The sequence below is a fragment of the Anolis sagrei genome, chromosome 3 (assembly GCF_037176765.1).
Source record: "Anolis sagrei isolate rAnoSag1 chromosome 3, rAnoSag1.mat, whole genome shotgun sequence".
NCBI classification, from domain to species: domain Eukaryota; kingdom Metazoa; phylum Chordata; class Lepidosauria; order Squamata; family Dactyloidae; genus Anolis; species Anolis sagrei.
The window spans coordinates 42,305,335-42,323,161 of NC_090023.1; the positions used below are offsets into that span (position 1 = coordinate 42,305,335).

The window sequence follows — 17,827 nt, forward strand, 5'->3', positions numbered from 1 at the left end:
TCACTACCTGCAACTGAAAGAATATTATAATCAAGATAGGAAAATAAACTTTGAATTAGAAGAAACTTTCTGGGACAAAATATTAAATATGAAAAAGAAAATAATAACAGCTTTGTACAGAAAACTATTGTCTTGGGCAACAGAAACGGAACAAGTTAAAAACTGTATGATCAGGTGGGCGGAGAACTTAAGAAGACCTATCCACCTCAGAGAGTGGGAACAAATGTGGAACAGGAAGTTAAAATATACATATGCGTCGGACTTGAAAGAGAATTGGATAAAGATGTTCCACAGATGGTATACTACACCTGAAAAATTGGCCCAAATGTATGGAAATATGTCAAACAAGTGTTGGAAGGGTTGTCAACAGACAGGCTCCTTTTACCATATGTGGTGGACTTGTAAGGAATCTACGAGATATTGGACTCAAATACATGTGGAAGTACAAAAAATATTGAAGAAATCTTTTAAAAAGAAACCGGAATATTATTTATTAGGCTTTACTGACCAAGAATTAAAGCTTAACGAAAATGAAGACAGGTTGTTTACATACTTAACAACAGCGGCAAGAATAACTTTTGCTAGTGTTTGGAAACAGGAAAAAATCCCGGAAATGGATTCATGGGTGGAGAAGATAAGAGAAATAAGAGATATGGATATGCTGACTTTTTACTTGAAAAAGAATACGGGCAAGTTGATAAAGAGGACCGATTGGGCCCTCTTTTGTGAATATGATAAAAGAAGAAGAGAACAAGAGTAACTATAGTTAATATAAGGGTAATAATGGACTTTAAAGAACCGAAGTGTGAAATGGAAGTCAATTTTACTTTGTGTGATGTGTTTAGTTTAGGGTCGTGTTGTGTGTTTGTTTTTCTCTGTCTTTATTCTTTTTCTGAACTTTTTCTAAATTCTTTTGTTCTCACTCTTTCGATGTATATGTTTGAAAATCAATAAAATTTGTTTTTAAAAAAAAGTTTATGTTGGTTAAAATTGTTCTTCATTTTAAATAACGGTATTGTATTATTTGTTCATGTTTTTTTTCTACTACAAAGAAAATATGTACAGTGTGCATCTGAATTTGTTCGTGGGGTATTTCTCCCAAACTATAGTTCAGCAGTCTTGGGGCCCATAAATTTATGTTTAAAAGTTTGAGGACCCCTGGTCTAGATGTTCACAAGGATATATGGGCTTTTGCCACTTGGCTGCCAAACATCCCCCAGTCATCCATTCAAGTTTGGAACTAGGGACATGGTGGGAGCGAAAATGATCAAATAACAGAATTGGAAAGGACTCAGTGGACAGATAACCCAACCACATGCAACTGTAGAAGCCCACCACTATGTAAGCCTTGGGAGACAGCTGTCTAACCTCTGTTTTAAAGGCTTCCAAAGCAGGAAAATCTATCTCCTTCTAAGATAGGCTACTCCATTACCGAACAATGCTTCCCATTGGTTAGACCTTCCTAATATTTTGTTGCTTTAAAAACTGGATTATTTATTATTTATTTCCTACATTTATATTTATTTATATTAAATATATATAATATAAATAAATAAATATATTTAGCTGTGGGACTACAGATCTGAGAACCAAACTACCAAGCTTCTCTTGATTAAATGAGACTTTTCTAGATGGAACTAACAACTGGATTTAGGGTCTTCTTCTCACCCTCTACAATTGACACCCAGCATGGTGTCCATGAAGTTAACATGGTTGAAAAGGCCTCTGTTCTGTGTACCAAATGTATGTAGAACTCCCACTCACAAGAGTAGATATTAGCTCAGCCTTATCACAAACAGCTGATATGTATATAGAAACCTTTGTGATACACAAAGGATATGGCTACCAAACGTAGTCATTTGGCTAAAATACATAGGCCTGTTGCTTCGTCTTGCCTGACCTTTCAATGCACAAGGAGATTACCTGACCATTTCCCCTTTCTGCTGGTCAACAAGGTATCCTAAGACAATAGATTCTAAACAATAGAAAATTAATATCTTTCAAAGACCAAAAAAAGGAAATGCACTGATTGCAGCCATATTATGGACACTAAATAAAATGGTGAACTCTAATAGTGATAACAGAATATGGTGATAGTTGATGCAGCACCAAGAAATCCAGACATTTGGTTTCAAAACGTTCTGCCCAGTTTTTGATGCAAAGGTACTAATTTTTAATGATTGCATATATCATATTTCATATGATATATGAAATAACAATGCTTGGTAGTCATAAGAATATACTCAACCAACCTGCTTTCTTTTCTTGGAAGGAACAAGTTTTGGTTTTTCAGACTGCTGAGTAGCTTTGCTTATATCAGCTTCTTCTTTCAAAGATTCACCATCAGAAAGATCTAAAGACAAAAGCAAAATTCAATTTTTCATCAACTGCTGACCAGACAGTGTTTGCGCAACGATTATTTCTAATACTGAATGTGGGCAGATATAGAGTATTGATGAGCTCAGAAGTGAAAAAGGTGCCTCTTGAGTTAACACACTCAAAGAATACCCAGGGTATGGTAATGTATAGAATTCCTATGATGGATGAAATGCATGTTTATCTGTTGCAGCAAAACTGGAAAGAGTCTTGTGATGCCCTGAAAACAACATATTTTATTTGGCACAAGCTTTTCTAGACTGAAGCTCATTTCATCAGCTCAAAAAAGTGTATGCCCCAAAACAATGGTTAGTCTTTAAGACTCACAGAAGTTAATAAACGAGAATAGCTTCTTTTTTAAAAAAGGCAATCCAAAATGACCTATGAAGAAGAAATAGTGCCAGAGGTATCTTGCATTCTACAAGGACACATGCTTTGCTGCAGGGAAGTCTGATCTGCATTGCTGAACTCTGAGAAGGGAAGTGAACATACCATGTAGTGGAAGGTGAAATGTAATATTTAATTTCTATATAGCAAATTGTATAGGGTTCAAAGTTTGCAAGCGATCTAGCATTATGTGAATCGCTCTGTCCATATGCTGAGTCAACTGCTTCCCAAGATACCAGCTGCCTAACTGTAATCTAGAAACTTTGTACAGTCTGGCTTGCCAAGAAAATCTGACAGCTAACTTTAAGATTTCTTTATTAAACCTGACTAGGCATGTCCAGAAAGGGGAGAGGGTAGTGTATCCGACACAGTGTCATAAATAGCCTTGTCTCCTGTGTCTGCTTGTATGAGATTGCTTGTTATAGAACTCTATAAGTAGACAAATCGCTTCCAAGAGGGAACTTTGCAAACAATGCACCACCTGTTCACTGTCTGTCTTTGCTTTGGACTGGACTGTAACCTGGTCCTTCAGTTTAGAATGAAATAATTATGCAAATCTGAGGAAGAAACACCATAGCAACATATCAAAATATCTCTAGTGCAAATACATGGCAGTTCAAATGCATTTTTACAAAGTATCTGTTGAAAACTTCTATTTCGAATTTGATTGAACTGCTGGAAACATTCCATTTTTTTAGGGTTTTCCTGTTAGGATGCTTATAGTCTAATTGATATCACACAAAAAAATAAAAGAGAGGGAAGAGAAAAACAGAAGCCAAGCACCAATATTTGAAATTACAAAATTGTTTATATGATAACCAGTTGGAATGGAGAATGAATGATGGATGGAGGGGGGAAGAGAGCCAAAGAACAGTAGGTCTTCACACTAAACAGTAAGGGACATTAAACGGACAAGCTTGCAGCTTAATCTTCTCATAAGTATTTGTTAAACTACTTCAACCTGTACACGTCCGCTGTTCAATCATGTCCCCAAAATTAAAAGCAGTAATCCCTGAACATTACAAACAAATGACAACCAGTGCATCCTGCAGCTGTTTCTGAACAATCTTATGCCACTGATTCGGCTGGCTTGGCCTGCTAGAGTTATATGCCAGAAACAACAGGATTATGCCAGGCCACCCATATGGATTCCTCTTACATCTTCACACTGTTGTTCCACCTGAAGATCTGAAGACTCTATTCAACAACTCTAGCTAACATACTTAGTAAAATCATCTGTTTTGTTTAATCATCGCAGTATATTTGACTATATATAACAGTTCTGTGAAACTCAGGTAGAGGTATTAATGGAAGAGGACCTTATTTTCTAATTTGAGGTTACCATACTTACTTTCACTCACACATATGAGGGTTGTCTGGAATGAATATATTTTAATAGAATGAATATATTTTAATAAAACTTACATGGATTGTAGCATAGGTATTACATTATTTTTCCACATAATCACCATTCAGTTCAATACATTTAGTTATCTGTGGGACAAGTTTTTGATGCCTGTGTCATAGAAGTTTATCTCTGCCTTTTTAAGCCAGTTAGTCACTTTGATTTTCACCTCATGTTTTCCACCAAAGTGTTCCTTCAATTTGGTGAACAGATGATAGTCACTGGGTGCGAAATTGGGGCTCTGAGAGGGGTGGCTTAAAACATCCCACAAGTGAACAACTCTTGTGTTGCATGAGCAGCGTGTGGATGCGCATTGTCATGAAGGAGACAGATTCCAGCTGTCAGCACCCCACGTTTGTTTAGGATGGCTCTGCGAAGTTTCTCATGGTTTCACAATATATTTTGTACCTATTTTGTCACATGCTGTCTTGACATTACGTCTTCTCCATAAACTGAAACGATTTCACGATGAATTGTAGTGGCGTTCATACCCTTAGCATTCAGGTAGTGTATTACAAAGCAAACTTCGCACTTAGAGGGAAACAGAATGAGGATGCTCATCTCTAACCTTCACCACAATGCCAGTCATTGAACAACTGACGAATGGCACTGCTTGATCGCTTCTGCTGGCTTTCAACTACATGGAAGTGGTACCAACTTCCCCCACAAGAGCTACATGCCTTGTAACCTTACTTTATAGAAAAAAACTCGTATTTCATTTGGTATATTATATGTAGACGCTTAAAGTTAAGAGGTAGCAGATGGAGCTGCTGTTTCCTCTATCCTGTCTTGTGTTCCATGTGAATATATGATGTGAATATTGACTGGGCAAGAACTATGAAAATTGCGCAGACAAGATGATGTTTTATAGTAAGGTGGCTATTTCTATAACAATAGGATAGAGAATTCATTCCAAATTCCAAAGGAGCTTTGCAACATGATACATCTTTAAGAGACGGCTCAATGCCCTCGATAGTTAATATAAAGTTCAGACTAAAACCCAAAGAAAATGCATCGTGCCAATGGCAGTCAACTATGAGGAATCTGGCAATCTGGAACTCTGTGGGGAAAATTATGTTTAAAATGTATTGAATTGCATCTCAAAAACTTGAATAATTCACAATTGATTCCATGATCATGCCTAGCTGTTTTCAATTTCCCAGTTCCTCTTTTACTTGACAATGAGCCCACATAAAGTTTTGGAGAAATTCACTATATTGTGAGACATCACTAGTCCGAATAAAGATTTCAAACCCAGCAAGGTGTAGTGGTTTGTGTACTGAACTAGGACTCCAGGAAACCATGGCTTGAATAGCCACTACACCATGGAAACCCACCAGTGACCTTTGTCAAATCACTCTCTCAGCCTTAGAGGAAGGCAATGAGAAATCTTATTAGAATTAATTTAGAATCATAGAATCACAGAATTGGAAGAGACCTCATGGGCCATCCAGTCCAACCCCCTGCCAAGAAGCAGGAAAATTGCATTCAAAGCATCCCTGACAGATACCAAGACAACTCTATGACAGGGTCACCATAAGTCAGAGCGAACCCAAAGTCATATAATAATAAGTAAAAATACTATTGCCCTATTGCAGTTTTAAGCTACCATTAATATGTACACGCACAATATACCTTTTCTCAGTTTAAAAACTACTTAATAATGTGCAAACTTAGAATCTTCCAAAAGGTTCGTATTCTGAGGGATTCTGGAGGCTACAATCGAAGTAATGTTTCAACATTTGCTCACATTGGATCCAAACAAGTAAGACAAATACTACAGCATAACCACCCTTAACTTTGTAGATCAAATACCAGTACAACTTTTTTCCTGAGGGAATTTTCCTCCTGCATCCACCGTTAAGTGTCTTCCAAGTAATGCACTTGACTTTTTATTGTAAAATAAGCCAGTATCTATATTGTTGATGTATGTGATTACTGTTATAACATTAATAGAAACCACAGCCTCTTCTCGCTGTACTGGGAACAAGAAAATGCTACCGACATCACCATTGGGAAGTCTACTCTTTATTAAGTTTCCAGTCTTAATAAAGCTGAGGACACAAAGGGCAAAGACTAAAAGCAGCAATTCCCCTTGAGATTATCCTTATTGGAAAAATTGCACATACAGATAAATTAACCAGGATGCAGATGTGATAAACCCAGTGTTCATACTTATCCTTGCTTGTTGCAAGCACATGTCTGCCTCTTGCATGGTGTCCTATCTCCACAGCAAATAATGACAACCGGAGAGGTCAGTTTTCTAGCAAGGTCATTCTCTCTCTAGTGCTTGGGGGAGAGAGAGAAGCACAGAAAGTGGGTGGGTTATATTTAGAGCTTGGTCTAAATCAGTGCCAGGGTCCCTCTGCCTCTTCTTTACAGTGCTAGCTCTAAAGTTCCCTGGATCTAACACTGCTGTGTCGAAGCCTACACAATATTAATGATGAAACTAGTGGCTTTCCAAAGCTCCCATCAACTTGTATGGCTTTTCTGAAATAAGTGCTTCTTTTGGGGTGCCCAGAAGAGAAAGCCTAAACAGACGTTGACTTTGGTAAAAGGGCATTTTCATTTGCTGACCTGGACCTGTCCTTGTGAGAGGAAAAAAAAGGAAAATATCAGAAGCCTCTCTTTTTAAATATGGTAAGTCTTTTCCATTGCCATATCATTCTAGGTGAACAGTTGTGTGGCACTGTGTCAAATTTCCCATCAGTGCGAGATATTTTGTGTGAATTTAATTTTGTTGTGATGCTTCCCTATGTGAACAATATCAGTTCTACTTTGGGTGCAAATGTCTATTGCTCACTCAGAAATATACTATTTGGATTTTTTTTTCTTCATCAGTAATGACAAGAAAGCTGTATAAAGAACAATACAAATTCCTCTTTGAGAACCTTTAGGTGGTTGGCAATAAAACAATCAGACTAGAATATTTGGGAAGGGGAAACAAAGTCCATCTCAGTGCACAGAAATAGCATTCTGTTGTTCTGGAAAGACAAATATGCAAGTATGCTTTTTCAATGGCAATGCCCCAATGCACAAGATTTTATGAAAAGTAGCAATGAATGACCATGAATTTTAAACGAACAGTATTAGGAGATGTAAAAATCTTCACACTCAATCAATTGGTGACATATTAGCAACATAGGGCTAAAATGCTTTGGTTTCAGGAATGTTCTGTTTAAGGCTATTTAAATACAGAGTCATACTGTTGATGTGTTAAACCTCAATATATGTGATATTTTGCTAAAAGGTGACTAGTGGCTTTCGTGCCAATGGGGTGATGAATCCAAGCTAGGCTTTGGTCCAAACTTTAAAGGAAATCTCCAAGGTGCTGAATCTATTTTGGGGGTGGGATTCAGCACCTTGGATAGCTTTTTTTAAAGTTCAGGCTGAAAATGCTTTAATTCACTACCCATTTACACAGAAGCCACCAGCCACCACTTCATCTATTACTCTCCTGTCTCTCTTTTTACTCCATCTCAATGTGGCCAGTGCTTTGTATGATAATGCCAATATACTACAACAGATTTCTGAGGTTCTCAACTGCAAATGCTAGGTACTGGAGTTCTCTCAAGGGTTGGAGATTGCTAATCAAATTAAATTACCACAGGTTGTTATGTTTCAAATCGGGCTTCCTTTGAGCTGATAGATATATCTCCAGATCCCTTCCAACCATACCTTTGCATTAAGAGATTCTAAGTGTGCTTTGGATGTCAAGTGGACAGTGAAAATCTAGTTAAGACTGGAATTTGTTTCATATGGAAAACTATATGCCGTAAACTCTTACATACAGTAAATATAAAATTAAGGAGAACTACCTAAATGCTTGGAGATCCCTCAGTTAAATGAAGTAACAGTAAAATGAAGTCTACCTTGTGACAACAATACAATGTTTGGTGCCTCTTTAATCAAGGTTTAGAGGAGAAGTACAAGTACTTATTGTAGTGAATAAATAAATTTTAGTCTATATGTATGAGACCCTGGATGTGGGAAGAACCAGGAGTTTTAGAATTGAAAGATTTCACTTGGCAATCTACATCCAGAGATAAGTTGTGTTCCTGAGATGTCGCATAGTTATCTGGCTTTCTTCATTTTCCAAAACTTAATGACAATCTCTGCTAACTTTCTCTCTTTATATTACCTTATTTGGTTCTGATTCTTAGTGGTACTAGTTATGGCACAGTGCTTACTTGTATAGTATACAAATGAATATAATGAAAGAATATATGTGTGTGTATTCCCAAAAGTCACAAATTGGTTTACATTCCTCCAGTATGTAAAACCATTAAAGTTTTCACTGAGAAGTGTAAAATTATTTTTTTTAAAGTAGGACCACCCTTCTCCAAATAACTAATCATTGAGGAATTTCAATTACAGTGCCAATGGCTGAATCTATCTGGTAAATTACATATAATTATTTCAGAAAAATATGCATTTTATTTCAACAGATAAGCTTCTAGCTTAGTTAAATCATTGTTTTCCCAATGTATATTACACACAGAATTCAGTTCATTTTTCCATGGTTTTGGGGGATTTTGTTCTTTTCCTGTGTGTACATTTCCATGTGTTACATTCATAACAATGCCTTAGTGTCCTTCCATCCTTTATGTGGAGTTTTGACATAGTGATTTCTCAGACAACTAAGCATATTACATATCATCACATTTCCACTATTATATTTTCCATTTGATGTAAACTAGTGTTGATTTTTTTCTAGCTATGTATAGCTATATCTATGTTAACAAAGTAGATATGCTAACATAGATTTAAATACTAGTGAGAATCCACTGAAACGAAACAGCATTATAATGCATTATTTAAAAAATTGAGGTGCGGAACCCACTCCTTTGTTCAATGCTTCATGTCACCAGATTAATTACATTTAAACTTAAGACTTCAATGTGAGATTATTTTATGAGTATCTATGTGAAGATATCTGTATATAGGTTTATCAGAGAAGACTATTTGCATGTGAGCATCAAACATTACAAAGTGTGGCAATGTGTGAAATGGCCCTACAGTGAAAGAAAAATGGTATGAGACCATAATTTCCCCACATTCAGCATTTGAAATGACATGATTGGCTAATCAAAACATTTTCTCTAATATAAAAAGTGACTTGCACTGTTCCAAGCATAATGGATAATACTGGGTACACATGGCAATATTTTTATACTAAATACAGTTCCGGGAATAAAAATGGCATGTGTTCTTGACTGGTAAACCTCCAGCAATGCTCTCAGATTAGTCCTCTGAGTATTTTGGACTTCAATTCCCAGAAGCCTCAGCCAGCATGGCCAATGATAAATAATAAAAGGTGAAGTCTACAATATCTGGAGGACCAAAAATGAAAACCTGTGTCTCAAAAGCGGCAATCCTCTGCACTAGGGATGGGGAAAGTTTGAGTGTTAAGGACTTCATTCTTCAGGATTATTGGTTGCTTGGTGGCTGTGAGGCTAGTGAAGGTAGAGACAAATGTTAAAGAGGGTGAGATCTGCAACAATTCAGAAATATTGAGCTAGCTTTTGATGCGATCCACCTCTTTGTGTGCTTCTCACCATCTATCTACAGGCCATACAAAATTAGGCCAGGAGCAAACACCACTGAAATCAGTGGGACTTCCTTATAAGGAAATATACATAGGATCTCCCTCTTAGGTCAGAATCCTATGTATGATTTATGAACTTTTTTTCCTTTTTGGATGGTACAGGGTATCTTTTCTTGCCATTTATGCCATGCGCAAAATTTCCCTCTCTTAATTTGTCAAGATCCAGAAGAAAGATGTAGCTGGTCCAGACTTGTAGACTATGTGCTTCCATATGAAGTGTGCCATCCCTTTTCTTCCTTTCAGAGCAAAAATCACGTCATCTCTTCCTGCTCTCCTTCCCTTCTCTCCCCACTAGCAAGGGCAGCCACAGCAACCCTTTCTGAAGCTTGCAACCTATCATGATATGGAGGAGAACATGGAACTGTGTGGGTGGGGCATTATAGTTGCCCAGTTGGTGTAGGATCTTGGCCAAATTGCACAAAGGCTACCAACCCTCAAAAAGCCTTCAGGCTGAATTAGAGCTCTTAAGCCTGAATGTGACAAGAGTCTGGAATGTGACTTTTTAATCCTTCCACATACTAAGTAAAACTTGGAACAAAAATAGAGGAGGCAAAAGGCTTGGAAAAGCAACAGCAGCAATGCCAGAACTTTGCTGAAGTGCCTTTCTAAGAACAGTGTATTTCTGGGTTTCTGCAGCTGGCAGTCAAGGACATCTCAGGCAACGGTGAGCTATATTTGAACACTTAATTCAGAGTACCCTAGAAAAGTTATTTCTAAAGAGTTCCTCACTGGTTGCAAGGGAGTCATACATATGTTAAGCCAGCTTCCTCATCTAGTCAGATCATGGATCTACATGTGAACCAATGTGGCATTTAAGACAGCACTGCCAGACCAAGTAGCACAGCAAGAGGGCAACCAGTCACAGTAGGGATGGCTGTGATCGGAAAGAGGGATAGTGGCCAGATATGAAGACCAATTTTGCATGTGGTTCTACGCATTGGGGGTCAACTCTTTCAGACTCCTGAACCACACCTCCCTCTGGCTCAGAAAGGGTAGAAGGGATGTACTGCTTCCACTGAAATTTTCCAGGAAGGGTAATGGATCATTTCAAGAAGTTGCAGTCCCCTTATGTTTACATGTAAAAGCAACTAAGTTTTGAAAAGTAGAAGTAGGCTTCTGGCAGAGAAGGGGAGTGCCTCTTCTTGGATGGACTATGTTCTCAACTTTTGCCCACTCACAGAAGGGAATGGGTTCATACATTGTATAGTACTTATAGTGATCTGTGGATAAGTGAAGCCAAATTTTGGGGGTTTTGACTAAAATTTCTAGAGATTTTAGAAGTATATGTGCGGTGGTGGTTGGAGGAAGTGATGGGCTGTTTTTCTGATGTGTTCTGGGGAAGCTATTCAATTTCATTGTGAAATAGTATAATGATAATAAAGCTATTCTATCCTATCCTATCCTATCCACAACAACTCCTCTAAAACTTCCATTATGCTGCCAACTAAACAAAGACCTCAGAAACAAGATAAGCTTCACATGAAGGAATCCTCTTTCCTATAAGCAAAATTAGGAGCTCATCTAACAGACATAAGAGCAAGAGTTTGAACACTGCTGGCTAGAAAAAAAATCAAGTTTACAATTCTGCAAATTTAAATTTGCTACATAATTAGCAGTAGTGATTTCCTCATCCTTCTCCAAGGTGTGAGTGCTGAGTAAATGGAGGCAGGTCAAGATGAAGAAAGGTGACTTTGTTGTTGTTGTTCATTCGTTCAGTCGTCTCCGACTCTTCGTGACCTCATGGACCAGCCTACGCCAGAGCTCCCTGTCGGCCGTTACCACCCCCAGCTCCCTCAAGGTCAGTCCAGTCACTTCAAGGATGCCATCCATCCATCTTGCCCTTGGTCGGCCCCTCTTCCTTTTGCCTTCCACTTTCCCCAGCATAATTGTTTTCTCTAGGCTTTCCTGTCTCCTCATGATGTGGCCAAAGTACTTCAACTTTGTCTCTAGTATCTTTCCCTCCAGTGAGCAGTCGGGCTTTATTTCCTGGAGGATGGACTGGTTGGATCTTCTCGCAGTCCAAGGCACTCTCAGCACTTTCCTCCAGCACCACAGCTCAAAAGCATCGATCTTCCTTCGCTCAGCCTTCCCTAAGGTCCAGCTCTCACATCCGTAGGTTACTACAGGGAATACCATGGCTTTGATTAGGCGGATCTTTGTTGCCAGTCTGATGTCTCTACTCTTTACTATTTTATCGAGACTGGACATTGCTCTCCTCCCAAGAAGTAAGCGTCTTCTGATTTCCTGGCTACAGTCTGCATCTGCAGTAATCTTTGCACCTAGAAATACAAAGTCTGTCACGGCCTCCACGGTTTTTCCCTCTATTTTCCAGTTGTCAATCATTCTTGTTGCCATAATCTTGGTTTTTTTGACGTTTAGCTGCAACCCGGCTTTTGCGCTTTCTTCTTTCACCTTGATTAGAAGGCTCCTCAGCTCCTCCTCGCTTTCGGCCATCAGAGTGGTGTCATCTGCATATCTGAGGTTGTTAATGTTTCTTCCAGCAATTTTCACCCCAGCTTTGCATTCATCCAGCCCCGCACATCGCATGATGTGTTCTGCATACAAGTTAAAAAGGTTGGGTGAGAGTACGCAACCTTCCTTTCTAAGGTGACTTTAGTCCTTTCTAATCAAGCCGTCCTAACTACCCTTGGAATATAGCCAGCAGGACCATCTTTTAAAGATGGCCACCTAGAAAGGAATACACAACTCTTCTTCTAGCCAGTTTCTCTTAAGGTTGCTTTTCAACTTCCACAACACTCATTTTTCTTTCCTTTTGAAATGTTGCAGCCCAGCCTGTGCATATTTACTAAGAAATAAACCCTATCGCTTTTAGAAAAATGAGTGTCTACTGGAGGTTGAAGGAGAACAAAATAGTCAGAAATGGAATGGAGTATCCCGGACCAGCTGGAACACTGAGCAGAAACCACTGTTGCACCACCCAGAATTATGTCTGGCACAAAACAAGAGTCATGTAGAATTACCATCCAAAGGAAAGGATAGATTAAGGTTTAGGGTCAGAGGAGACTAAGGCACATGATACTTCCTTAAGTTTCATGATCTCAGCTTTAGCTGAGATGTAAAAATTAGAAATTTCTGAACTAATTTCTCATATGAACTGGCCTGATTTAATTTTGGTCTGTTTTTTAGCAGGTCTTAAAGGGAAGGTTGCTTGCAAAGTGGTGTCATTCAGACATTGTTGATGAGTAAATCTCTTGAGGATACAAAGACTGGACGCGTCATTCAATGAGAACTTGGAGAAGTTTGTGTTCTCATGAGCCCAGACTGAAATAATAGGCTAAAATAGTTGGTTTGGAACCATTTACAGCAGTATCTTCTGAAGTATTTTAATACTCTTGCAAATCTAAATGTAACCCAATTTTCTTTTGTTATTTAAGCACTCCTATTAAGTAGGCTCTCACTACTCCTTTCTGCTGTAAATGTGCATGGTGACGTAGCCACTAAACACTCTATATAAATCCAGTTGCCAGATCCTCCTTTTTCTTTTTAAAATGTTCACATTTTATCAAAGGCATATTTAATTTTCCTGTTTAAACCTCTGAATATCTTAAAAATTGCTTGGGGAGCTGTTATGGGAACTATTTATGAAGTCATAATAAGAAATGCACATGCTAAGACCACCAATTTTAGAATTAGGCCATGTCTGCACTTGCGTATTAGGTCATTACTGAAATGAACACTTATTGATACCCATAATGCATCTTGAAATCACTTACAAAACACCCACAGTAGTCTGCCCTCATCCTGGCTTTATTTAGTGTGTGGAATTAGACATTCAATATCAGCTTAGTCTGAAATGGGCTCAGTTTGCTGAAATATGTTATGTTATGCTCATACAAACACCTCTGAATAACACAAAAAGAAAAATCACAAATTTGCTATCTTCCACAATTCCGTGTTTTTAGAATTCTTCATTTACGAAGAAGTATGAATGGCCCAGTTGTGTTTCAGAATGTCTTCTCCTCAAATTTTAGTAATTCTTTTACCACTATTAGAATAACTTTGGAAAGACATGCCCGCATGCTGCTAAAGGTCAAATGGGCCTTGCAAAATGCTAATCAATGTCAATAGATGCTTACTCCAGATCTATTCTGCTCATTCTGTGTAAGGCAGTAGTGTGTGTGTTTGTGTATAAAACAACTATAGCAGACTCTCATTTAACTGGAACTCAAGCAAGCTGAACTCTTAAGCAACTGGCAAAAATGAAATAATACTTTAAGTAAAAAGCTGTTTTTATAAAACAGTAAAATTGTATGACATCAAATTAAGTTTCTATTTTTTAAATTACTGTCTTTCAATGCTAATATCTAGACAATACTGAGTTTATGATATTGTATAGTTTGGGATATAGTATTAGGCCTATTTTTAATAGTAACTCTCAAGAACCAGAAATGACATTTATCCATCATGTACTAATCCCCATGGGTGCTGTCTACTGTATCTTTTTCTCTACTTTTAATCATAGCCTAAATGTCACTAAAGGAATTAAGATTACCTCACGGGGACCATCAGCATTCAACAGGTTTTCAAACCCTGTTGCAAAACTCTTTTGAATCTTCCTTATGATCCAGTAAATCTGTATTTTCATTGTAGCGATGATAAAATGCACATATTTACTTAGGTTTTGTGTAAATTATAGACTCATTATCATCTGTAAATGTTTCAGGTGTTCCCAACTTCAGTGTTATGGATGCCATGTTCTCTACATTGGCAGGCAGAAGCACACACATTCAATCCTCTTCACTCCTATATTAATTACTCTTATGGGTAAAGGAGTGACTGCTTGCAGCAGAGAGCCTCCTTTACCTGTGGAAGTCTTCCATGAGATTTAGAACTTGGGGGGGGGGGGGCAAGGTAAGCCACTTTCACAGTTATGGTAACATTGTTCCACTTTAGCTGCTATAATTCACTCCTATAGATACGTGGGATCTGAAGTTGACAGAGGGATACTTCGAGGAGTTCTCAGCCTGAGAGCACTAGTATGTCGTCACACTGAAAACTGGTATTCCATAGGATGTGACCGTGGTAGTTAAAGGGGAATCACAGGGCTATAACTGTGTGTGAAACAGCCTTTTTTACCTAGGGACAAATAAAATCAGGACGGTGGTTTGAAACAGCATACTAATGCCTGCTCTCCCTCCTCATATGTAGGGACTGCATGCTTTCATATGCTTTTCTGAAACTGATAGCCTCACTAAAATAGACTTTTTAAAGATAACAGACAGTCTCTGGGCTCTTTCCAACGAAGCCAAGAGAGATGTAACCATGTGTTGTACTCCAGGACAAAGAAACGCCTCTGTACTTAACCACCACACTCCAGTCCAAGTTAAATCAGTGAAATGGTTTATTAAAGATTATATAAAAAGCACTGTAGCAAAAATGTAAAAATTTCAAAGTCTATATGTATAAAATAGTCCACATTCAAGGTACAAGAGTAATCCAAAATCCCAAAGCAAAAGGACATCCAGCACAGGAATACAAGAAGGAAGTACAAGGCAACATAGAATCAAATACAAAAATCCAGTAACAATCCTTCTAACTTTGAAGTATGAAACAGGAGCAAAGACATGGAACTAGTATTCCCTCAGAAAGCTTGACTAGAACTTGGCAAGAGCTGTTATCTCAATTACCAATGTTTATCCGTCTGGCTGGAAAATCCCCCGGCCTCTCTAATGTACACATGAAATCAAGCATTCTCTCATGACTTTGTGATATAGGTCTCTTCTCTAACAAACGTTGCGACCTTCGGAGATTCTGTTGAGTAGCATGAAGTTTACGATAGCTGAGCCTCCTATCAACCAGCTCATTACAACACCATGATCCAGGCCTTGTCTTTCATATAAAGATTTTCCAGTAAGTGTGGCCTTAGTAACAAGGACCTTTTCATGGTTGCACCCAGGTTCTGGAAATCCTCTCCAAGGAAAGCTAGGGCTGGTTCAACCATTAGTGCCCTTCTGACAACAACAAAATATTGTTTTGTTATTCACTGGCCTTTGGCAACTTTTTTTTGTTGTGTCTGGAGCATCCTGTTGTGAGAGAATTGGCTGTCTGCAAGGACGTTGCCCAGGGGACGCCCGGATGATTTTGCTGTTTTATCATCCTTGTGGGAGACTTCTCTCATGTCCTTGTATGAGGAGCTGGAGCTGATAGAGGGAGCTCATCCGCCTCTCCCTGGATTCGAACCTGCGACCTGTCGGTCTTCAGTCCTGCCGGCACAGGGCTTTAACCCACTGCGCCGCCAACTGACTGATAGCTAAGGAAGAGCTTTTAATAAGTAGATGCACTGAGATGATTCTTTTTAGGGGAGGCGGCACAGTAATTTTGCCACAATACAGTAGGGATATCAGGGGAAAATCATGAATTAAAATGCCTTTTTAAAACCTAAAAGAATATCTAGGTTCTCCAGCATGCCTATGGCCAATTTCTAATTGACCACAGAATCACACTGGATGACCTAGAGATTCCTAGAAGAATATTATTTCTAGCTCCTCCCGTGTGACTCTCTGGTCATCTTCTATCTAGTCTGATTATTCCTAAACTAAACACATTAATCAAATCTACAAAAGCTAAACCCATAAATGTGGAGGGCCAGTTGTATAACAAACAAACCAAACAAATGCTAGAATAATTGTTCTTATTTGCAGCTTTCAGATGTTTAAATTGATGTGCTTCCAATTCATTAGAATAAAATAAAGATTGTTAAGAATAGCATTACCTTTTCTTCAGTACATATACAAGGTTTTTGCAAACATGTAAGAGATAATTCAAATCAAAAAGTAATTTCAAGATGAGAGAAGAATATAGCCTGGGGAAAATTACTTCATGTCAAGCAACTCTCCAATTGTTTTACCCCCAGTTTGACAATGCTAAGAATTTGATACTTTATCATGGGAATTCTGCTAAATACTGGTGGGGAAATAATTACTTGCGGAACTAGGCTGTAAGAGAGAATGCAGTGTGCAATGCCAGAATAGCAAAGCATTGAATTACTGCAGCGGGACAAGGTGTTATCCAGCCTTCTGATTTAGAGGCAGTTTCTGCAGAGGTCTGCAAGCTCCAAGCATTTGGAATATTTTTCCCCATGCTGGAAGTGTACTTGGTTCAGATTTCAGACAAGCTGAAATGATGCATTAAACACCTGCTATTTATGTTCAAGGTTAATGCAAAGCTTAAAACACCAAAACAATGTTGACAGAACCAATTCATCCAACAGCCTGAGGAAAGTGGCAACCGCAGAAAATTTCCCAGCTGGAAAGGTTGGGATAGCTGTGGCCTCTTTACTTGTTCCTCATTCTTTTCACAATTTATTGTTTAAACAACAAAAAGAAAGGAATAATGGTGACTTCCCTAAAAGGTTTGACCTGAAGGTAAGAGCCAGACGGTTATGTGCTCCAGCACGTATAGGAAGTAGTACTGAACTCCACTAAGATATTCCAAAGCAACAATAAGTTGTTTAGACACACACAGTCAAACTCTCAGTCACTGATTCTCAAAAAACAGCTGCTATGTACCTTTCTGACTTACAGTGGCCCTAAAGCAAACTTCTTATAGGGTTTTCTTGATAAGATTTGTTTGGGGTGGGGGTGCTTTTGACTTTCTTTGAGACTGAGAGTGTGCGACTTGTTCCATAACATCCACTAACCTCCTGGAGTTGTTGTCCAACACTCAAACCATACTGACTCTCTCCTCAAAAAGTGGAATGACCAAAACAGATAAAGAGATATTGACATGTGCCAGAGATAGGACAGCTTTCCTTCTAACCATAGCTCAGAAGAGTTGCTTTTGGACTACAGCTCCCACAATTCCCAAGCCAGCAAGATTAACTTTTTTGTGTGCTGCTTCAGTTCCCTCTCCCTCATGACTAGATGAGAAGTCCAGCTGCTTTTTTCATTACTTAGATTGAAAATCTACTGGGAGTGGTAGGCCACTGTCTGAGTAAAGGTACTAGCTCATTCACTGAAAAATCCTTTACCTCCCTTGCTTTACTCTGAAGGGAGCTGAACCCAAAACACAACTAGAAAGAGCCAAACATT

The 17,827-nt window shown here is 38.5% G+C and overlaps 1 protein-coding gene across 3 annotated transcripts in view; it reads right to left on the bottom strand.

Annotated features, from left to right (window-relative positions):
- Nucleotides 1-17,827, bottom strand: part of CMSS1 (cms1 ribosomal small subunit homolog) — a 236,391-nt gene that overhangs the window by 28,848 nt on the left and 189,716 nt on the right. For 2 of the 3 annotated variants that reach the window (XM_060770724.2, XM_067466616.1), the window contains exon 2: nucleotides 2,253-2,353. In XM_060770724.2, coding sequence (XP_060626707.2) covers nucleotides 2,253-2,353 — 101 coding nt within the window. Of the gene's footprint in view, nucleotides 1-2,252; nucleotides 2,354-6,343; nucleotides 6,399-17,827 lie in introns of those variants that run through there. The other variant, XM_067466617.1, reaches the window with a different exon arrangement.